The sequence below is a fragment of the Ranitomeya variabilis genome, chromosome 2 (assembly GCF_051348905.1).
Source record: "Ranitomeya variabilis isolate aRanVar5 chromosome 2, aRanVar5.hap1, whole genome shotgun sequence".
NCBI classification, from domain to species: Eukaryota; Metazoa; Chordata; class Amphibia; order Anura; family Dendrobatidae; genus Ranitomeya; species Ranitomeya variabilis.
Window position 1 is genome coordinate 205,519,208 of NC_135233.1, and position 23,357 is coordinate 205,542,564.

At 49.2% G+C, this 23,357-nt stretch overlaps 2 protein-coding genes across 8 annotated transcripts in view; one reads left to right on the top strand and one right to left on the bottom strand.

Annotated features, from left to right (window-relative positions):
• Positions 1-998: 998 nt before the first annotated feature.
• MRRF (mitochondrial ribosome recycling factor) lies at positions 999-21,514 on the bottom strand. 6 transcript variants are annotated; one of them, XM_077283485.1, is made up of 8 exons: positions 20,796-20,823; positions 19,240-19,309; positions 17,634-17,806; positions 16,803-16,958; positions 14,265-14,383; positions 12,593-12,684; positions 12,253-12,412; positions 999-1,442 (listed from the first exon to the last, which is right to left on the bottom strand). In XM_077283485.1, the coding sequence occupies exons 3-8, from the start codon at positions 17,785-17,787 to the stop codon at positions 1,365-1,367; spliced, it is 759 nt and encodes a 252-aa protein (XP_077139600.1). In that variant the 5' UTR covers positions 17,788-17,806; positions 19,240-19,309; positions 20,796-20,823; the 3' UTR covers positions 999-1,364. The 6 variants fall into 6 exon arrangements, with proteins under 6 accessions (XP_077139600.1, XP_077139598.1, XP_077139599.1 ...); XM_077283483.1 differs by lacking the exons at positions 19,240-19,309; positions 20,796-20,823 and adding an exon at positions 21,387-21,514; XM_077283484.1 differs by lacking the exons at positions 19,240-19,309; positions 20,796-20,823 and adding an exon at positions 21,323-21,430.
• Positions 21,025-23,357, top strand: part of RBM18 (RNA binding motif protein 18) — a 28,959-nt gene continuing 26,626 nt past the window's right edge. The window contains exon 1 of one of the 2 annotated variants that reach the window (XM_077283488.1): positions 21,025-21,162. The gene's annotated coding sequence lies outside the window, so the exon portion shown is untranslated. Of the gene's footprint in view, positions 21,163-21,204; positions 21,344-23,357 lie in introns of those variants that run through there. The other variant, XM_077283489.1, reaches the window with a different exon arrangement.

Here is a 23,357-nt window from a genome sequence, read left to right on the forward strand (position 1 = left end):
CAAATTAATCTTTGAACAAATCAGGCCAGACATGTCACTGGAAGCAAGGATCACCACGCTATGACTTGCCTACTTTGGACACCTTCATACGAAGGGAGCAATCACTGAAGAAGGACATCATGGTCAGAAAAATAGAAGGAACAAGGTGAAGAGCAAGACCAGCAACCTGATGGCTTCATATTATCAAGAGAAAGGCAGAGAAGACCCTGGTGGACCTATGCAAGCTTGCAGAAGATTGATTTTCCTACAGAGTGTTCATCCATCAAGTCGCTATGGCTCAAAATCGAGCTAAAGGCCAATTAATAAATAACACTATCACGCTGTGAAGGTCTTCGGTAAGGAAGGGGGGACCTCAAGCTATTCATGGATTCCTAACGATCCCTGTCCCAGGAGTACTCTTAAAGGAAGAGGGGCCTGAGTCTCTGAATTTACTATGCTCCTGTTAATGTCCTAAGCTGTCCCCTCCCCAAGGAGGCCTGAGACAGATATGGTAGTGTATATACACATAAGAAACAGAGATAACAGGTTGGGGGATATATAAAAGTATGAGAGACCTGTATACCAGGATGGCAGACATATATACCAGGATGGGGGATATATAACCCAGGATGGGGGACATATATACCAGGATGGGGGACATATACCAGGATGGGGGACATATACCAGGATGGGGACATATATCCCAGGATGGGGGACATATATACCAGGATGGGGGACATATATACCAGGATGGGGAACATATATATACCAGGATGGGGAACATATATACCAGGATGGGGAACATATATACCAGGAAGGATCCCAAGATGGGTGATATTACTACATAATGGGGGAGGGGGTGTAACTTGCATGTCCCCATATGATTTAAAACGTTACAAAGGCCCATACATCTGACCATTATGTGAGGGGGGCAGATACAAATCTTGCACCAGGGCCCATCATAATCTAGTTACGCAACTGCAGGCAAGATGTTATGCAACAACACAATAAATCCACACTTATTTTTGATTTATATCGTATAAACTTTTTATTTTAATTTCATAAGCAGCATAAAGAAGATATTGTACAGTACCTGAATAATTTTCACAAGGTTGCAGAGAATGTGTGTTCATGGCTGAGTTTGGGGTCTGGTAATGTTACACTATTCCTCATCCAAAATGACTGTTCATTTTCTTTTTATTGTGAGAGGTCTCCAGATTAATAAGGATGGTGATCATACGTCACATTGTCACCCTATATTCAGAATCACACTCTCCATAATGCAGTATGAAAGATATATCATGTACCATCACTGCATATGGAGGAAAATGTGACTGGTTCACCGCTATATAATTGTCCACAGTCCACCTTTAAGCTGAGAAGTCCTACTCTAAAAGTTCCTTAGTCTTCAATGCTAGCTGCTTGTCTATTTCTGCCGATACGTCATCTGCCATCTGCTGGATCTGGAACAACATGATACAATAAGAGGACTACAGTCAGCAGAGGAACTATGGTTGACAGCTGATAACAAACAGACTTTATATAACAAGGACTTTTTTTTCTAGAAAATATTTTTTTTACATATATACAGCACCATCAAAGGTTTGGACACACCAGTTCATGCAGTGGTTTTCTTGTTCGTATTGGAATATGCACATTGTAGATTCAGACTGAAAGCAGCAAAACCACAAATTATCACATATGAAAACAAGGATTAAAGAAACACGTGTAAAAGGAACCTGAATATTTGTTACACCTTAGATTCCTCAAAGTGCTTCCCTCTTACTTTGGTGGCATACTTACACTCCCTTTAGTAGATTGCCAACAGGAATGCTTCCAATGAACAGGTAAGCCTTTCAATAGTTCATTTTTGGCCTTCAGAAAGTGTTTGCGACCATCAAGTGTGTTTTACAGAGGCAGCGTTGGCACACCGTTCCATACCGTGCTACGCCCTATTCAACAACTGTTCTAATCTAGAATATGGCAAGAACCACTCAACTAAGAAAAACAAAAGTCCATCATTACTTTAAAGACAAGAATGTCAGTCAATCTGGAAAATTGCTACAACATTGAAGGTATCCTCAAGTGCACAGCTGGAAAAGAAGACAAAGAATTACCTTTGCTGCAGAGGATAAGTTCATCAGAGTTACCAACCTCAGATAAACAGCCATCATAAATGATGAACAGAGAACAAATAGCAAACACATGACAACATCAACTGTCCAAAGGAGACTGAAGACCACAAATAATTAGAGTTGTTTTGGCCAAGCAACAAAAGGACTGAACATTACACGAGTCAAAATTTGAGTTTTAGGTACCAACCATCATATGTCTTTGTGGGATGCAGAAAAGGTGAGTGGCCAATTTCTACAAGTTGTGCCCACCTTGCAGCATGGAGGGGGAGGTGTGATGGTGTGGGAAGGCTTTGCTGGTGACACTGTTGGTAATGTATTCCAAATTCAGGCACCCTTACCTAGCATGGCCACCATAGCCTTCTGCAATGGCATGCTATCCCATTTGGTCACATAGTGGAACTATCATTTGTGTTGTAACAGGACATTGACCCAAACACCTACAGTTTATTGTAAGGGCTATGTGGCCAAGAAAAAGAGGGATGGAGTGCTGCGTCAGATGGCATGGCCTCCACAATCACCTGACTTCAACCCAACGGAGAAGGTCTGGGATGAATCAGAAGCAGAGGGAAGGCAGACCACCCACAAATGTCCAGCACCTCTGGGAACTCCAAGTTGGAAAAGCATTCTAGGGGACAACCTGATGAGGCTGCTTAACAGAATGCCGAGGGGGTGTATAATGCGGTCAGAGTAAGAGGGGGTACTTTGTAAAATATAAGGTTTAGCACATATTCTGATTTTCGTCTTACATGTTTCTTACTCCTTGTTTCCCTCTGTGTTTCTTGGTTTTTCTGCTCTCAGTCTGTATCTACAACGTGCACTTTCCAATACGAACAAGGAAAACCATTGCATGAAAACGAGTCCAAACGTACTATATAACAAAAAAAAATAAATAAAAAATCAGACCCACAAATACTAGGTATCTCTATGACCATAACCAGAAGAATTCTCTCAACAAGTTATTTAGTGAGAAATGAGAATAGTAACAAATGTAAGCAAAAAAAAATAGCCAAAAATTGTTGGTTTTTTTTCAGTATTTGCGTTGCAAAAAAACATGGATTTTTGGTTGCTTACCGTAAAATCTGTTTCTCGGAGCCTTCATTGGGGGACACAGGAACCATGGGTGTATGCTGCTGCCACTAGGAGGCTGACACTATGCACAAAAAAAGTTAGCTCCTCCTCTGCAGTGTACACCCCACCGACTGGCATTATACACCTCAGTTAGTGAGAAAGCAGTAGGAGAAAAACAATAAGGTTGAAACAACATAACCACAAAAGTGAGAAACTGTAAACATCAGATCAGTCATAGAACACAGAACAACAGAAACTGAATAACAAGGGAGGGTGCTGTGTCCCCCAATGAAGGCTCCGAGAAACAGATTTTACGGTAAGCAACCAAAAATCCTGTTTTCTCTATCGCCTCTCATTGAGGGACACAGGAACCATGGGACGTCCCAAAGCAGTCCCTGGGGTGGGAAAAACAGATTTCCATCAGGTCAGCGGACTCACCACTGCCGCCTGCAAGATCCTTCCGCCTAGGTTGGCATCCGCTGAAGCGTAGGTATGGACCTTGTAAACTTTGGCGAACGTATGGATGGAAGACCAGGTTGCCGCTTTGCAAAGCTGTAGGGCGAAAGCCCTGTGGTGCACCGCCCAGGAGGCGCCGACTGCCCGGGTAGAGTGAGCCTTAATCCCAGGAGAGGGCACTCTGTTCTTGACCCGGTAAGCCTCCAAAATTGCCGTTCTGATCCAGTAAGCAATAGTCGCCTTGGAAGCCGGCAGGCCTCTACGCGTGCCATCAGGAATGATGAAAAGAGAATCCGTCTTCCGGAAAACAGCTGTTCTAGCCAGGTAGATCCTCACTGCCCTGACGAGGTCCAGCTTGTTCAATGATCGCTCCAGAGGATGAGTCGGAGCAGGACAAAAGGAAGGTATAATAATAATAATCTTTATTTTTATACAGCGCTAACATACTCCGCAGCGCTTTACAGTTTGCACACATTATCAACGCGGTCCCCGATAGGGAATTTAGATTGTGAGCCCCATCAGTCTGTCTTTGAAATGTGGGAGGAAACCGGAGTACCCGGAGGAAACCCATGCAAACACGGAGATAACATACAAACTCTTTGCAGATGTTGTCCTGGGTGGGATTAGAACCCAGGACTCCAGGGCTGCAAGGCTGCAGTGCTAACCACTGTGCCACCGTGCGATGTCCTCGTTGAGGTGGAAGGTGGAAACCACCTTAGGCAGGAAGGAAGGCGGGGGCCTGAGGACCACCTTGTCCTGGTGGATAACCAAGAAAGGAGGTCGGCAAGAAAGGGCCGCCAACTCAAGAAAGCCCACCTTCCAGGAAAGAGCTGACAGGGAAACCTCCCTGAGGGGCTCAAAGGGGGAACCACTCAGAACATCCAGCACAATATTTAAATCCCATGAATCCACAGGGGCCCTGTACGGAGGGACAGTATGGGCTACTCCTTGAAGGAAGGTCTAAACCTGTAGCCGAGAAGATAACGTCTTCTGAAAAAGGATGGAGAGCGCAGAAACCAGGCCCTTTAGGGAACTAAGAGTAACGCCCAAATCCAGTCCTGCCTGAAGGAAAGCCAAAATGGAAGGCAGGGAAAAGGACATATGTGAAACGCGTTTGGACTCGCACCAACGGAAGTAAGCCTTCCAGGTACGATAGTAGATCCTAGAAGACGAAGGCTTCCTAGCCTGGATCATAGTTCGAATCACCCGATCCGAAAAGCCGGACGCTCTTAGAATTGCGGTCTCAACAGCCACGCCGTCAAACTGAGCGACCTAGAATTCGGGTGGCAGATCGGACCCTGGGATAGCAGATCGGGTCTGTCTGTAAGCCGCCAAGGGGTGTCTGCGAGAAGGTTGACTATCTCCGCAAACCAAGATCTCCTGGGCCAATCCGGAGCAATCAGAATGACCGGCACCCGTTCCGCCTTGATCTTTTTCAAAAGCTTGGGAAGCAAGGGCAGGGGTGGAAACAGATAGGGGAGCACGAACTGCGACCAAGGAATGGCCAGAGCGTCAACGCCCACTGCGAGCGGATCGCGGGACATGGAGACGAACCAAGATACCTTCCTGTTCATTCGGGACGCCGTGAGGTCCACATCCGGAGTCCCCCATCCAAGACAAATCTGATGGAAGACCTCCTGATGCAAGGACCATTCCCCTGCCGTGAGACCCTCGCGGCTGAGGAAGTCGGCGGCCCAATTGTCCACGCCAGGGATATGTACCGCGGATATCACCGGAACCGCTGCCTCTGCCCAGAGGAGGATCTTGGATACCTCGGCCAAGGCCAAGGAGCTCCGAGTCCCCCCTTGATGGCTGACATATGCCACCGCTGTGGCATTGTCCGTCTGGATTCGGATAGGTAGGCCCCTGAGAATCCCTTCCCAGTGACGAAGGGAGAGAAAGATGGCCCGAATCTCGAGTACGTTGATCGGCAGAGAAGACTCCTGCGCCGACCAACGCCCCTGGACAGTCAGGTGGCGAAACACCGCACCCCAGCCAAGCAGGCAGGCGTCTGTCATCACCACCTGCCAGTGAACTGGAAGGAAGGACCTGCCCTGGGAGATGAGAGGTGACGTCAGCCACCAGTTGAGTGACCGTCTGACCCGGGGAGAGAGGTGGATCGGACGATCCAGGGAGAAGACAGACCTGTCCCACCGAAACAGGATGGCCTGCTGAAGAGGTCGCGAGAAAAATTGGGCGAAGGGAATCGCTTCCAATGTTGCTACCATCCTCCCCAGAACCTTCATGGGCGATCGGAAGGAAGACGAGGACCCTGAAGCGAGCGTACGTCCCAACGAAGGATGGATTTCTTGTCCTCGGGAAGGAAGACTTTGGTCTGACGAGTGTCGAAGAGCATGCCCAGAAAAACGAGGCGCTGAGAAGGAATAAGGCAGGACTTCTTCCGGTTGACCAGCCACCCGAAGCAGGCTAGGGTGTCGAGGATGATGGACAGACTTTCGTGAGCCTGAGAAAAGGAAGGAGCCTTGATGAGGATGTCGTCAAGGTACGGAAACAGAACCAGGCCTCTGACCCTCAAGATGGCTATCAGCACCGCCATGATCTTCGTGAAAACCCTGGGAGCGGTTGCAAGACCGAACGGCAGGGCGACGAACTGAAAATGGACCTGGAGCACCACAAAGCGCAGGAATCGGTGATGTCCCGGGAATATTGGGACATGGAGGTAGGCGTCCTGAATATCTATGGAACACAGAAATTCCTGTGCCTCCATGGAAGCAATTACTGAACGAAAGGATTCCATCCTGAAGTGACTCAGACGAACTCTCTTGTTCAGAAATTTATGATCCAGAATGGGACGAACCTTGTCGTCTTTTTTCGGTACCACAAAAAGATTTGAATAGAAACCTGTGAACCGTTCTTTTCCTGGGATGGGAACGATTACCCCGGCTTTGAGGAGAGAAGCGATGGCTGCAAAGAAGCCCGGAACTAGAGCGAGGTCTTTCGGAGGTCGGGATTCGAAGAAACGATCCCGGGGTCGTGAAACGAACTCTATTTTGTATCCAGAGGATACAACTTCCCTGACCCATGCGTCCTCTACTGAGGAGATCCAGACGTCCCTGAAGAAGAGGAGACGGCCGCTCAGCTTGGGAAATGAGCTGGGGTCTTGGGTGGATCTTCCAGCCCTGGACCTGGAAGATCTACCCTGGGAGTAGCGAGAATGCCAGGAAGGAGTGGGTCTAAAGAATACTGCCTTCTTCTCTTGACGTGCCTGAGGCCTCTGTTGCTGCTGGGAAAAGGCATTTGACGCCGCGAAGTGACGAAAAGGCCAAAAAGACCGAAATTGCCGTCTAGGAGGAGGGCAACGAGGTTTAGCCTGGGGAAGAAGAGGACTTGTGCCCCCGGTGGCGTCCTTAATGATTTGGTCCAGCTTGGAAGAGACGTGAACCCTGAAAAGGCAGGCTGGTAAGGGACTTTTTACAAGACAAGTCCGCCTGCCAGGCCTTGAGCCAAACGGTCCGACGGATGGCAACAGCATTGCTGGACGCCTGGGCCGCACAAGACGCGGCAACCAGGTATTCGCCCGCATGAGAAATCTGATTGGCAAGCTCCGCCAGCTGTCCGGGTGGAGCCCCGTCCAGGATGCCCTGACGGAGTTGTTTGGCCCATTTGGATATGGATTTAGAAACCCAAGTGGAAGCAAAGGCCAGGCATAGAGAGGAGGTAGCCGCCTCGAAGGCTGACTTCGCAAAGGACTCTATAACTCTATCATTAGAGTCTTTCAGAGATGCCCCACCGGATAGCGGGAGGACCGTGTTGGTGGACAGCCTGGAAACTGGAGGATCCAACCGAGGGAGAAGCCGTCCAATTAGCGGTGAGCTCCGGAGGAAAAGGATATAAAACGCCAAGGCGCTTTCCTCTCTGAAAGCGTCTGGTGGAATTCTCTCTTTCTTTTGTCATGATCTCCTCAAATTCAGGGTGAGGAGCGAAAAACTTGGAAGGTGGTTTAGACTGTCTAAACGAAACCGCCTGGTCTGCGGGTTCCGTAGAGGAATCTTTGATGCCACAGGTCTGATTTATCACTCCAATGAGGTTCTGAACCATATCCCTCATGTTGGAGATTTGGTTCGAATCCAGCTCCGAAATATCCTCCGAAGGCGCATCAGAGAAGGCCCCGCCTGACTCAGGAGAGGAGGACCCTGGGGAAGCCAACCGCAGAGAAGGACCGTGGGGCGAGATGGAACGGGAAGAGGACTTAGACCGGCGTTCCTGTCTGGACCTTTTGCGGCCTATAATGGAAGGCTTGGACGGGGCCTCCTGCGACCCGCTGGCTACTCTGCATGGGCAACCTATCAAGCACGGACACAAGAGTTTGAGACACCTGTGTTAGATCCGCTACGGATTGTGACAGAGAGGAAGCCCAGGCTGGGGTGGAGGCTTCACTCTCGGGCGGAACAGCAGGGGGGTCCTGGGCGGTGGGCATACACTTTGTTCCAAATTATTATGCAAATGACATTTTTATCAGATTTTCCTAAATGGTCGGTGCAAATGACAGTCAGTCTAATAAAAGTAATCACCCGTTAGAGTATACATCGAATTTTATTGAAGAAACCTCCCAATGATAACAGTATAATCTCCAAAATGAATAAAAACTTAAAATGCACTGTTCCAAATTATTAGGTACAGTAGAATTTCTAAACTTTTGATATGTTTTAAAGAACTGAAAATGCTCATTTGTGGAATTTACAGCATTAGGAGGTCACATTCACTGAACAAAAAAGCTATTTAACTCCAAAACATCCTAACAGGCCAAGTTACATGTTAACATAGGACCCATTCTTTGATATCACCTTCACAATTCTTGCATCCATTGAACTTGTAAGTTTTTGGAGAGTTTCTGCTTGTATTTCTTTGCATGAAGTCGGAATAGCCTCCCAGAGCTGCTGTTTTGATGTGAACTGCCTCCTACCCTCATAGATCCTTTGCTTGATGATACTCCAAAGGTTCTCTATAGGGTTGAGGTCAGGGGAAGATGGTGGCAACACCATGAGTTTATCTCCTTTTACACCCATAGAAGCGAATGACTCAAGAGGTATTCTTTACAGCATGAGATGGTGCATTGAAGATGATTTTGCTCCTGAAGGCACATTTCTGCTTTTTATACCATGGAGGAAAGTGGTCAGTCAGAAACTCTATATACTTTGCAAAGGTCATTTTCACACCTTTAGGAACCTTAAAGGGCCCTACAAGCTGTTTCTCCATGATTCCGGCCCAAAACATGACCCCTCCACCTCCTTGCTGACGTTGCAGCCTTGTTGGGACATGGTGGCCATCCACCAACCATCCACTACTCCATCCATTTGGACCATCCAGGGTTGCTCAACACTTATCAGTAAACAAGACTGTTTGGAAATTAGTCTTCATGTATGTGTGGGCCCAATGCAACCATTTCTGCTTGTGAACACTGTTTAAGGGTGGCCGAATAGTAGGTTTATGAACCACAGCAAGCCTTTGAAGGAGCCTACACCTTGAGGTTCGAGGGACTCCAGAGGCACCAGCAGCTTCAAATATCTGTTTGCTGCTTTGTAATGGCTTTTTAGCAGCTGCTCTCTTAATCCGATGAACTTGCCTGGCAGAAATCTTCCTCATTATGCCTTTATCAGCACAAACACATCTGTGCTCAGATACAGCCACAAATCTCTTAACAGTACAATGATCACCCTTAAGTTTTTGGGAAATTTCTAATGTTTTCATCCCATCACCAAGGCATTTCACTATTTGATGCTTTTCAGCAGCAGAGAGATCCTTTTTCTTTCCCATGTTAATTGAAAACTGACCTGCTTAATAATGTGGAACATCATTTTTAAGTAGTTTTCCTTTAATTAGAATCACCTGGAAAGCCAATTATCACATGTGTTTAAGATTGATTTCAGTGATCCATTGAGCCCTGAGACACAATACCATCCACGAGTTTATTTGAAAAACAAAACAATTAAATCTTTATGACACAAATGCAATTTGCATAATAATTTGGAACACAGTGTAATGGGGTTGCTGAAGGCCTGACAGAGGGGAGAGGACTGACTTGACGGAAGTTTGCAGTTACAAGTCGAACACGCAAAGTGTTTGACTAAGACAGAGGAAGTAGAGGCAGAAGTAGGAGGACTAAAACGACCTCCCTTGGAATTAGACATGGCGAACGAACCCCTGATAAATGCCAGAAGGTTAGGGGACAGAAGGGCAGAGGAGAGTGTCAGTCTGCAGAGCAGATCTACTCATGGCAGGCGATGCGATTTTCGGATGGAAGGCTGCACGGCTTTGAAGATGCGTCTCAGTGATGATCCTTAAAGCAGGGGTGCAGGCAGACAGCACAGACTTCTGGAACTCTCCTGTCCGGGACCAGCTGTGGGGCTGGGGTGACTGCAAGTGAGGAGGACGCCAGGATTCGCGCTCTTGGGGGGCGTAACAAGACGTTCCTGGTGCGAAAATATAGAGGTGGTGGGCAGGGCTAATTGCCTGGCCAGGAGCACCAAGATGGAGCCGGGGAGTGGAGCTCGCCGAGGCAGTCGGGCGGTAGAAAAGCCCGCCCGAGAACGCAGGAAGTGGGCGGAGTCGCGGCCAGAAGTAGGCCCCGGGAGAAGCCGGGACCTAAATTAGAAGCTGAAGGCCGCCGGAGAGGGCCGCGGGACCAGAAATGGTTCGGCCGCCGGAGGAAAACGGCGCGGCTGCCTGTAGGGGGCCGCGCCGCACGGACCAAAGATACGGCCGCAGACAAGGCAGTGCGGCTGCCAGTAAAAGTGCGGCCGCTGGGCGAACGGATCGGACTGTCGCCCAGGCGCCAGGACAGAGGAAAAGTGCGGCCACAGTAACAGCAGCGCGGCTGCCATAGGGCGCCGCGCCGCAAAGATGCAGCCGCAGGAGTCCATATTTCCCTGTTCTATGACAATAAAGAGGATCGCGCACCCTGTAACAGGGAATCCGCAGGGACCCCCCATGAGCACCCTGACTTGAGGAGAGACCGAATGTTAGGGGACAGAAGGGCAGGTGGGAAGGGAAGAGGATACTCACCTAAACATCCCACGCCGTCCGTTACTAACCTCAAACCGTGGAAGGTATTAGACCTCCGTGGAGCTGGACGTCCTCGTCTCCTCCAACCGACAGGCTCTGGTGGGTGAGTGGGTGGGGGACGGAGGCAGGACCGGTCTTCTGAGCACACTTGTGTGCTAAGCTTTCCCAGTGACGAGTTCTTTGGTCCTGCAGTCGGATCTATAAGAATACGGGGTGGCAGTACACACCGTACTCATAGTCCGCATTGTGGGATTACTGTTGTGACGATTCACACTGTATCCCTTCAGAAACCTGAAAAGAAAACGACGCACATTGAGGTAGATAGGGGTCTAATAAAAGACCCGTGTCCACCTCCAACTGACACTAAGCTAAACTGAGGTGTATAATGCCAGTCGGTGGGGTGTACACTGCAGAGGAGGAGCTAACTTTTTTTGTGCATAGTGTCAGCCTCCTAGTGGCAGCAGCATACACCCATGGTTCCTGTGTCCCCCAATGAGAGGCGATAGAGAAATTCTATAAATTACACAATAATTTACATGTACTCTAAAACAGCAGCAAAAAATAACACAATTTGTTGCGAATTCATACAGCCATGACAGAAAAAAATAGAAATGTTATGGCTGCTGAAAAGCAGAACGTCAAAACAAAGGAAATAAAATTGGCATGACATTAACCCCTTACCCATATATGAAGTACACCGGTATGTCATATGCTGGCTCCTTAACTGTGACTTGAGAACGCATGTCGAGCCCTAATCTTTCCTTGCACATGATGGCTGATTTAATCAACCATCATGTGCCTCTAACAGTCGAGGGTGGAGTGGAGAGCCAATGGGATGTCATGACAGCCAGAGATCTGTTGATAACCCACGTGCCTGTCATTAAAGGGAACCTGTCACCTGAATTTGGCGGGACCAGTTTTGGGTCATATGGGCGGGGTTTTCGGGTGTTTGATTCACCCTTTCCTTACCCGCTGGCTGCATGCTGGCCGCAATATTGGATTGAAGTTCATTCTCTGTCCTCCGGAGTACACGCCAGCGCAAGGCAATATTGTGGAAAATGGCAACAAACGTAAAAAATTTTTCTTACAAATTTCTGAACTTTTTTCCTCAGGGGTGGAGGAAGTACACAATAGGAGGGGACTAAAGCTTTGCTCTATTTGGACCCAGGCCTTGTTATGACCATTTCGGCACCAGTCGACTACGTGAGACAGCTGGCTTGCCAGATGATAGAGCTCGTCATCAGCGAGGCCTATACCGCCTCTATCTCTTGGTCCAGAGAGTTGAACATTTGAGTCTAAGCTGTCTTTATAGTCCATTTAAAGGGGTTCAGAATCGAGGTTATAGTTTAAAAGAAGGTGGAGGGGATTTTGAAGGGGAGAGATTGCAAAAAGTATAGGATTCTCGGAAGAACGTTCATTTTGAAGATCTGACACCTACCAAACCAAGTAAAAGTGGATTTTGACCGTCTGTCAGAGTCAGCACGTATAGAATTCAAAAGATCCGGGAAGTTAAATTGATAGAGTGAGTATAGTTTAGCTGAAAGGCGTATTCCTAGGACGTCCACAGGGCCAAACACCATTATTATGTTACCTGTTTTTCTATCAATTTTATGGTGTCTTCGGAAACTGTAGACTTGAACTTCTTGACATCTTGAACGGCCCCAGAGCGGACCTTCCGTACGGAATCCTTGGCTTTGTTTGTCAGCTGTTTGGCCACTTTTGTCAAATTCTCCCTGTGCTCCCGAGTTACCCTCAAGAGAAGAAATAAGTATTTTCATCAAGAAAATACGAAACAAACAGGATACATTGCAGGTGTAGAAACCAAGATCCACCTTTTGCTGCCACCAACTTACAAGTGACATTGTTGGACAATGTGGTCTCTGTGAACGTCACTTCACTATATGGGGCGTGTAAGTCTAACGTTTACTTACGGGGGGACCGGTACGTGGATTAATGTCCCATCTAATTCTGGATTTAAGTTCATTTGACTTTGACGTAAAGCATTTACAGCTGCTTCTGCGCTCTGTACAACAAAGCAGAGCAATTAGAAATGTCAGAGCATTCTCCATCTGGTACACAGTAAGAATTTCAGCAGGTAAAAAGTACAAAATGCCCCGAAACACTTAACAATATGTTAATTTGTCTGTGCCGCAGGATGGAAACTGTGTAAAGCCAGCGAGAAGGAACATGAATCAATGACAGAACATGAGGTGTGTCTCAGACTACCGCAGACTCCCAGTCAGCACTGTAGCTGAGCTGTAGTCACGGATCACAGCTCTGCCCATTTTTAAAATGTGATGTGTAGCTTTCATAGGTTGCCAATGTTCTCGGCAGCACCTGTCCTGTTTACACAGACGCGCTGGTGAGAACAATGATCTTTTGGGTAAATGTTACAATTGACAAACGAGCATTAAGCTGGGCAATCGGCAGCCTGTTTACACAGAAAGGTAGTCACGAAACAAGCATTCTTAGGAATGATAATCTTGCAGAGTAAATTCACCCATAGAGTGAGTAGGGTGCATTTCGCACCCTATGGATGAATTTACCCTAGCCAACAAGTCTGCAGTCACTCTGTGTGTGTCACTGCGCGACGAGAGGATTTGCCAGTGTCTGCGCCAGGAACAGCGATGAAGTATATGATATGCATACGCCCGGCTAGCACCCGTCTAGTGGGTGTCGCCTCGCTCAATACTGAGCCGGGAACGGAGGTCAAGTTTGTGATATGCATACGCCCGGCCAGCACCCGTCTAGTGGGTGTCGCCTCGCCCAATACTGAGCCGGGAACGGAGGTCAAGCTTGTGATATGCATACACCCAGCCAGCACCCATCTAGTGGGCGTGGCCTAGCTCTTATATTGAGCATTGCGGTGACCACTAGACAGGTTCTGGCCAGGAGTATGCATATCGCAAACACGACAGCCATTCCCGCCGCACACACCTGTGAATCCTCGCAGTGCATGCACTGGGAGGATTCACAAGTCTGCAGTCATACAGAGTGACTACAGACTTCATTCTACACTGAACAACCCCTTTATAACTTGTTCAACAAGTACTTTGCTCTTTCGTCAGGTGACTGGTGACCTGTTCACACTGGCTTGTAATGGGCTAGTGTAAATGTACCCCCGGAACAAACAACAGGGCTCAACACGCATCAGATTTATGCCATCCTGCATCCTTACAAAAATATCTTCAGAGAGGAAGAGGACTTGAACTGTAGAGCCAACTATGGGAAGTAGCGATCCAAAAAGTCAATATGGACCCCTTAAAAGGCTTTGGGAGAAGAAGCTGATCAGGGCACTAGACCTCCAGTCCCCTTTTCTCTCTGAAGAGGATATTTACATATTTAATTTTCTAGGGGTTTATTGCATGGCCTATAAGTCTCCTTACACCCGCTTTGCACTCTGTAGAAAAATAATTAGCAGCCGTATAAGCGGAAACACAGATTACCTATTAAGAACATTGGAAGACATTTTGTGGGAAATTATAAACACAGGTTTCAATGAAGAATATGCAACAAAAAAAAAACTAATTCTGCGCTGGTCCACACATGATAATTCAATGTTACAGTAAAAAGAGTTTTCATTAAGATCACAGTGTGACTTACCTCTGGAAAACTCGCCATGTTGATAACAAATAGCCGGGGAGACTTGAGGGTGATTTGTCCTAAATGGCTTAAGGGGAATTTTCCATCTTTTGTTTTGACAATTATATGATCAAATGCACCTAAAATATGATTAACAACAAAATAATAGAAGTACAAGTTCATCAAGTGTCCAGTTATGTACGAAGATATGTCTCGTCGATAGTCAGTGGTTGGGTATTCACTATGCAGTTTTATCTCATTCCTGCCCCGGTGAACACAAAATCATCATTAGTTGTAATTTCTGGCATTGGAACTTTGGGTTGCCGAGAACTGACCTGATCCCTTAGGGCTCACTCAGATGTCCAATTTTCACGTACGAGTGCTATCCATGCTTTTCGTGGATAGTAATCATATATGTGGCGGTGGCAAATGGGGTTCATATTTGTGGGGTTGATGTCACCTTTGTATTGTCAGGTGACATCAAGCCCATGGCTTAGTACTGGAGTAGCGTCTATGAGACACCTATCCATTACTAATCCTATAGTTGTATAGTAAATAAAGACACAGCCAGAATAAAGTCTTTTATTAGAAATAAAACAAAACACACTTTTATTTTATTTAAAAATAACAAACACAGTTATACTCACCTAACAGCTAATTCCACTGAATCCCTAGTCTTCTGTAATAAAACGAAAATATAGAAACAACAATATCCCTCAAATCTCCGTCGTTCTGTCCCACACCGTAATCCATGTCTGGTGGATAGTTTTCTACCTGGTTGGTGCCAAGATGCGAACGTCCAGGCTGAGAACCACTGGTGATTGAACTGCAGCGAGCGCAACCTCAATGACCAGCGGTGATGTCATCGAGGTTATCTCCGGTCACTGAGGCTGCGTTCCCAGCCGGGCTGGACTGCGGTGACCTCAGTGTGATCAAGGCTGGCACCGTGAGAAAAACTCTCACGGTGCTAGCGGGGATCTCATCGCAGTTCAGCCCGGCTGCGAACATAGCCTCAGTGACTGGAAGTAACCTTGATGACGTCACCGCTGGTCACTGAGGCCGCATTTCAGTCACTAGTGGTTTTCAGCCTGGACGGTTGCATCTTGGCACCGTCCAGGTTGAAAACTGTTTATCCCCCAGACATGGATTACGGCGTGGGACGGAATGACGGAGAGGTGAGGTATATTGTTTTTTCTTTTTTTTTTTATTACAGGAGACGAGGGCTTCGGTGGAATAGTTGTTAGGTGAGTATAACTGTGTTTGTTATTTTTAAATAAAGTAAAACTGTGTTTTGTTTTATTTCTAACAAAGGACTTTATTCTGGCTGTGTCCTTATTTACAATAACTCTAGACATCTCTTCATTACTAAAATTGGGGGAACCCCACACCGTTTTTTTAAATTTAAATAATTAAAAAATACAGCGTGGGGACCCCTCTATTTTCGATAACCAGCCTTGCTGAAGCTGAAAGCTGAAGGTTGCAGTCCCCAGCTGCGAGTTTTGCCTGGCTGGTTATCAAAAATACAGGGGAACCCACGCCAGTTTAATTTTAATTATTTATTTACAGTGCAGGAGGCGGCTAATGAATTCTTCCATCAACCGCTCCTGCTCTCGCTGTATTCAATATTTTTATCTATATTCCATTTTAGATACTATACAGCTAACATTTATCATTTTAGATCCAGTATCCGTTTTCAATATTGTTAACTTTTATACACTTATTCCATACTTTTGTACCCATTTGTCTGTAGATGATGTCAACACTCCCCGGTTCGTAGTAGTTTTATGTGGTCACATTGTATATATGTTTTCCTATGTGACTTAAGTTTAAGAAATATACTTTCTTAAAGACAGTGTGTGTCTCGCACTCCATTTACGTGGGTTTTTCTTACAAATACAGATGTAAAATACTGAACATGTGAACATGGCCTAAGATAGAGGTTAATGGTCTTCAGAGTTTCCAAATTTGACAGGGTGTGGTAGCTCTCAGGCCAATATACACTGAAAGAAAGAACTGTGGAAGGCTGTTACAAGGGTGGATGGACAAAGGGAGTGACTTTTACTAATAATTTAGCTATGAATTCTGCTATTTGGTATGACCCGCCTAAATTTATGTACAGAACGCCTATATTCACAAAGGGTATAAATAAACAAACATTCCGGCACCAGAAAATTCTAAACTGGAATGATGGCTTCTCTAATAGTCATCTGTGCTAAATAGGTAAAATGGTCCCGATTTATAAAGGCCGGCATTTTTCACAGCCATCTTCATAAGGGGGTGTGGAAGAGTTTGTGACATCCCATTCATTGAGAGACGCACGCCTCTTAAAGTATCAGGCCAATTGTGACGCGGTGTGTGTAAACGCACAATGACATCCAAGCTTTCAGGGTTAGGAGGCACAAGGACTGACGAATAATGGAAACTATCCGGATTCAGACAACTTACCGTAAGTTTTATGGCTTAAGGTGACACTCCCCCCAATTGATTGGATTTTTCCAATTAGAAATGGGGGTGTAAAAACGTCCTGTATATATAGCGCTGCTGCAGACGAGCACTCACCGGGAGATGTTCTGATCGAGAGGTTTTTGTTGAAGTCTTCCTTAAGGCCGTCGATGGCGTTTTTCATATCTTGTTCCACCTCTTTTAAGTTGATAATGTCTTCAACTAAAGCCATATTAATATTCACACGGGACGGCGTATGGCCTTTAGTTTTTCCTAAGGACACAAAAATAAAATACACAAAGCAATAAAAAAGTCCAAAACAAGAAAGTATGTAGCTAAATAAAAGATTAAATGTCCCCTGTGTTCTTCTACCCTTCCCACACCCTCCAAAGGATAGGTGGTAACTTACCGATCGCTGGAGGTAACTAATATAGGGCAAAAACACTGCTAAGGTCACTCAATTGCGCACCGTGAGGAACATCGAGATCTCTGGAGATGGACTTGTAACCTTGAGATTGTTGATATTTTTCAACAATTTTGGTCCTCAGACGGTTCTCTTCTCCTCTGTCTGTTCTCCGAGCTTAGTGTGATACACACAGACACACAATGCAAAGATTGAGCCAACTTCTCCCCTTTTTATCGGTTTAAGGTGTGATTTTCCTATTGCCTACACCTGTTGCTTGCCACAGGTGTGTTTGAACGAGCAACACATGCTTGAAATAAAGTTGTTTGCCCAAAATTATGTCCGGCCAATTTTGGGGTTTCGTATGAAATTATATCCAATTTTCCTTTTTTCCCCCCTCTGCTTTTTATGCTGTCCCAATACACACAAAGGAAATTAACATATGTATAACAAAAAGTGCAATAATTTTGTGAGATTTCATTTTCAAGGATGCCAACACTTTGGACCATGACTTTGTGTAACAGTATACATAGAATTACACTTACCTTTATTGGCTTTTGTAGCAAAATGTCTGCTGAGCAGAGTCATGTGTTGATCTTGCTGTGGGACAACCAGCGCGGTCTTCCATGTGCACGGTGTGGCGGTATGCCTCAGCTGATGCAGTATAGGACGGAGCCTTCCCATACACTTTAATGCCATTGCTAAATCGGTGCTTCACCTGCGGAATGGAAAAGCAACTTCAGCTCAGCGTAGAAAGTGTTGCTCTGAACTAGCCAAACTGGCAAATAACTAAAGTGACTACAATACTGCAGACCACAGGGTCCAGACCCCCGCCAATATAACATTAGTGGCATATCCTAGTTATTCCTGTGAGGTGACATCCATCAAGATCAAACACCCCCCCCCCCCCCCCAAAACCGTTTATAGAGACATGCAGGGCTCTGAATGCTAAATCTATTGACACCTTTATATCTTCTATCTGTTGCTGCATTCCTACAAATCAGCGTTTTAATAAATAGGCAAATTAGGCATTAAGTGCTCTGGTCGTGACAGAGCACTTCCCAGGCCTCTGTCTCCCCAGGTTATTTCCCTGACCAGCACCAGCGTCTTTAGCTTGAGTCAGTCACAGTCTGACTTCCATACTTGATGTCACACAGACAGTGAGCTATCAATCCAGATAAAGAGGGTGGTGGTCAGGGAAACAATCTCAGGAGGCAGGGGCTCAGGAAGTCCTTTGTCATGCACAGAGCTTTTAACGCCTGATGAATTAAAATACTGATTTCTGTGGAATGCAGCAACAGATAGAAGACATCAAGGTGTCGGTGGGTTTAGCTTTCATAGCTCTGCATGGCTATATACGTGGTGTGATCTGGTTTCTGATGATCTCTTACAATCAGTGGATTCAACATTCCTCACAGTCAAAATTATATGATCACAATCTTTAGATTTTTAAAGGGGTGTCCCAGTTTAGATAATCATTACTTGTCATACGTGCCTCTCCTATAGGGACTCTTAGCGTGCAGACACAAAATGATGGAAAAACTGACAGCAAGTGTTCAATTTCCCTGCTCTCCCATCATAGGGATATTGAAGAAACTACTACACAGCGCACAGTCATATAACCTGTGTAATACAGGACAGGTCCTCCAAAGCATGAGACAATACAGGAGGATGTTGAACAACTTAAAGGGGTCTCCCTTGCTGCAGTGCTGTCGACGTGAAGTTAGTGCTGCAAACAATACCCGACACTGGACCTGGGAAAGGGGAGTAAAGAAAGGTTTTGGGGTTTTTTTTAAACAAAATCTGCAGCCAGGATACCCCTTTAATCTGACTGGGGGATAACATTGCAATGCCAGTTATTCTGGCATCGAGCCGGGCATCCTCCCAGGCTTTTAGTGTGGCACAGAAGCCTCTGGAGCTTCTAAAATCACCTCCTAGCCACATTCTATTGCTCACACTCCACATAAGCCACCAAAAAAAGCACCCAGGATCTTCTGAGACCCCTTTGCACACCCAGCCATTACACGGCGTGACTCTCTGGTGCAGAACAATGACGCTAATGCCCATAGAAGGGTGGAATAGGTACTGTATAATTGTGCTATTGCAGGCGCGGGATTCCGGGGCCACCAGTATGTGTAACAGGGCACTGACCCTGATGAGAGGGGGTGGAACCAAATGGACACCAGAGACAGTTTTCATCCAGGCACCGCACGCCCCAGAGCTGGAAGGAATCATTAACATACAGGATTAAAAGATGATTTCTCAACAAGATGGCAGCTATCAGGCGTACAGGTAGGACTAGTGTAACATTTCTATTACCTGTATGCCCATATCAATAGGTCATATACGTCCCACGGGGTGACAGATTCCCTTTAAAGGGTGGGACCGACGACCCGTCCTTACAGGGTGGGACCGACGACCCGTCCTTACAGGGTGGGACCGACGACCCGTCCTTACAGGGTGGGACCGACGACCCGTCCTTACAGGGTGGGACCGACGACCCGTCCTTACAGGGTGGGACCGACGACCCGTCCTTACAGGGTGGGACCGACGACCCGTCCTTACAGGGTGGGACCGACGACCCGTCCTTACAGGGTGGGACCGACGACCCGTCCTTACAGGGTGGGACCGACGACCCGTCCTTACAGGGTGGGACCGACGACCCGTCCTTACAGGGTGGGACCGACGACCCGTCCTTACAGGGTGGGACCGACGACCCGTCCTTACAGGGTCGGACCGACGACCCGTCCTTACAGGGTGGGACCGACGACCCGTCCTTACAGGGTGGGACCGACGACCCGTCCTTACAGGGTCGGACCGACGACCCGTCCTTACAGGGTCGGACCGACGACCCGTCCTTACAGGGTCGGACCGACGACCCGTCCTTACAGGGTCGGACCGACGACCCGTCCTTACAGGGTCGGACCGACGACCCGTCCTTACAGGGTCGGACCGACGACCCGTCCTTACAGGGTGGGACCGACGACCCGTCCTTACAGGGTGGGACCGACGACCCGTCCTTACAGGGTGGGACCGACGACCCGTCTTTACAGGGTGGGACCGACGACCCGTCCTTACAGGGTGGGACCGACGACCCGAACTTACAGGGTGGGACCGACGACCCGTCCTTACAGGGTCGGACCGACGACCCGTCCTTACAGGGTGGGACCGACGACCCGTCCTTACAGGGTGGGACCGACGACCCGTCCTTACAGGGTGGGACCGACGACCCGTCTTTACAGGGTGGGACCGACGACCCGTCCTTACAGGGTCGGACCGACGACCCGAACTTACAGGGTGGGACCGACGACCCGTCCTTACAGGGTGGGACCGACGACCCGTCCTTACAGGGTGGGACCGACGACCCGTCCTTACAGGGTGGGACCGACGACCCGTCCTTACAGGGTGGGACCGACGACCCGTCCTTACAGGGTGGGACCGACGACCCGTCCTTACAGGGTGGGACCGACGACCCGTCCTTACAGGGTGGGACCGACGACCCGTCCTTACAGGGTGGGACCGACGACCCGTCCTTACAGGGTGGGACCGACGACCCGTCCTTACAGGGTCGGACCGACGACCCGTCCTAACAGGGTCGGACCGAAGACCCGTCCTTACAGGGTGGGACCGAAGACCCGTCCTTACAGGGTCGGACCGAAGACCCATCTGTAAAGGGTCGGGTCGGACATCACAGTAAAGCTACTCACGGCATCCAGACATCAGAAAAGTATATTATTTCCAATCAATGCAAATGCTGAAAGGCGCCAGATACATCGGATCAGAGCAGTGACAATCGCAAGTGTCATCTCCAAGTACAGGGAAACCACGTGACCTGCTGAGGTGTCAGTGACGGAGGAAGCGGCGTCCTGTGCTGGAGGTGACCAGAAGCCGAGCAGAGCGCCTGCTGACCCCTCCAGCCCCCCGTACTTCACCTCTCAGTGCCTGGCTGGGGTCTCCCTGGGGCTCTGACGTCATCACCCCGCGCTGGGAGCGAGTAGCGTCGCCGCTTGCTGACGTCACAGGAGTTCGGCTGGTAGGATGATCGGGAGCCTGGGACCGAGCGGACGTTTCCGGGTAACTATGGGACGGATACGGAGCGGGGGCTTGTATGTAGTGGGAGAACGGGAAGCCGCTCCGGCGTAGTGCTCTGCCCCGGGCAGTACGGTACCGGGGACAGGTCTGTGACATCGCCAGTAACGGGGGCTGTGATGGGGAATATGGAAACTGCTGTTACCGTGAGGACCTCTGGGCTGTGGTAGGTGATAGGAATGTGAGGGAATTACACAACGAGCGGTTACCCCGGTGTAAGGCAGTGCTCCGGTAATAACGTGTAGTTCAGCTGGACTGACCAGCAGGGGACGCCCGCACACCACAACATCCAGCGGCTGCCGAGCAGTCAGTGCCGGAGTCTGCGCAGAAGAGGCAGGCAGGGGGGACCAGTCAGGAGGAAGCCCGGGCTAGGGGGACGAAGCAGGGGTGGAGCCGAGGCTAGGGGGGCCAGTCAGGAGGGAGCCGGGCTAGGGGGACCAATCAGGGGTGGAGCCCGGGCTAAGGGGACCAATCGGGTGGAACCCGGGCTAGGGGGACCAATCAGGGGTGGAGCCCGGGCTAGGGGGACCAAACAGGGGTGGAGCCCGGGCTAGGGGGTCCAAACAGGGGTGGAACCCAGGCTAGGGGGACCAATCAGGGGTGGAGCCCGGGCTAGGGGGACCAAACAGGGGTGGAACCCAGGCTAGGGGGACCAATCAGGGGTGGAGCCCGGGCTAGGGGTACCAAGCAGGGGGGGAGCCCGGGCTAGGGGGACCAGGCAGGAGGGAGCCCGGGCTAGGGGGGCCGGGCTAGGGGGACCAGTCAGGAGGGAGCCCGGGCTAGGGGGACCAGGCAGGAGGGAGCCCGGGCTAGGGGGACCAGGCAGGAGGAAGCCCGGGCTAGGGGGACCAGTCAGGAGGGAGCCCGGGCTAGGGGGACCAGTCAGGAGGGAGCCCGGGCTAGGGGGACCAGGCAGGAGGGAGCCCGGGCTAGGGGGACCAGGCAGGAGGAAGCCCGGGCTAGGGGGACCAGTCAGGAGGGAGCCCGGGCTAGGGGGACCAGTCAGGAGGGAGCCCGGGCTAGGGGGACCAGTCAGGAGGGAGCCCGGGCTAGGGGGACCAGGCAGGAGGGAGCCCGGGCTAGGGGGACCAGTCAGGAGGGAGCCCGGGCTAGGGGGACCAGGCAGGAGGGAGCCCGGGCTAGGGGGACCAGGCAGGAGGGAGCCCGGGCTAGGGGGACCAGTCAGGAGGGAGCCCGGGCTAGGGGGACCAGGCAGGAGGGAGCCCGGGCTAGGGGGACCAGGCAGGAGGGAGCCCGGGCTAGGGGGACCAGTCAGGAGGGAGCCCGGGCTAGGGGACCAGGCAGGAGGGAGCCCGGGCTAGGGGGACCAGTCAGGAGGGAGCCCGGGCTAGGGGGACCAGTCAGGAGGGAGCCCGGGCTAGGGGGACCAGTCAGGAGGGAGCCCGGGCTAGGGGACCAGGCAGGAGGGAGCCCGGGCTAAGGGGACCAGGCAGGAGGGAGCCCGGGCTAGGGGACCAGGCAGGAGGGAGCCCGGGCTAGGGGGACCAGTCAGGAGGGAGCCCGGGCTAGGGGGACCAGTCAGGAGGGAGCCCGGGCTAGGGGGACCAGTCAGGAGGGAGCCCGGGCTAGGGGGACCAGGCAGGAGGGAGCCCGGGCTAGGGGGGAAGCCAGGATTTGCAATTTGTTAATTATTAGAAAATGAAGTATTAACACTTCTATTTTCTTTATTACACATTCTTACTTTGTAGCATCCTCTGCCTAAAACTCTTTCACAGTGTATCTAATTGCTGATAGTTGTGTTTTCTTCTGTATGATGTGTGATGACATTCATACTGTCAGTTCTGGCGCCACCTCCGGCCGGTTTCTCCCAACCCTGCTCCAGTTGACTGACGCACGTCTCTTGTGTGTGTGCATAGCTTCTCGTTGAGTGGGGCAGGAGGTCTCTCCCTGTAGTCCCCAGCCAACTTTTCACATTACATTTTCTATGAAACGCGGCTTTCTGTTATTCGGACAGCATGAATGTAGTGACAGGTTCCCTTTTAAGGGATTGTCCACTATCTAGACAACCCCTTTTTAAATGAAGTATTTCCCGTTGAAAAATAAAAGTAACCTATACTCTCCTCCCACACCGGCACCATTCCAGCGATGTCTGCACCAGGTCTCTCAGGGCTTGTGTGACATTGTGATGGTAGGTGAGCCCTGCATAACAAGGGAGGTGG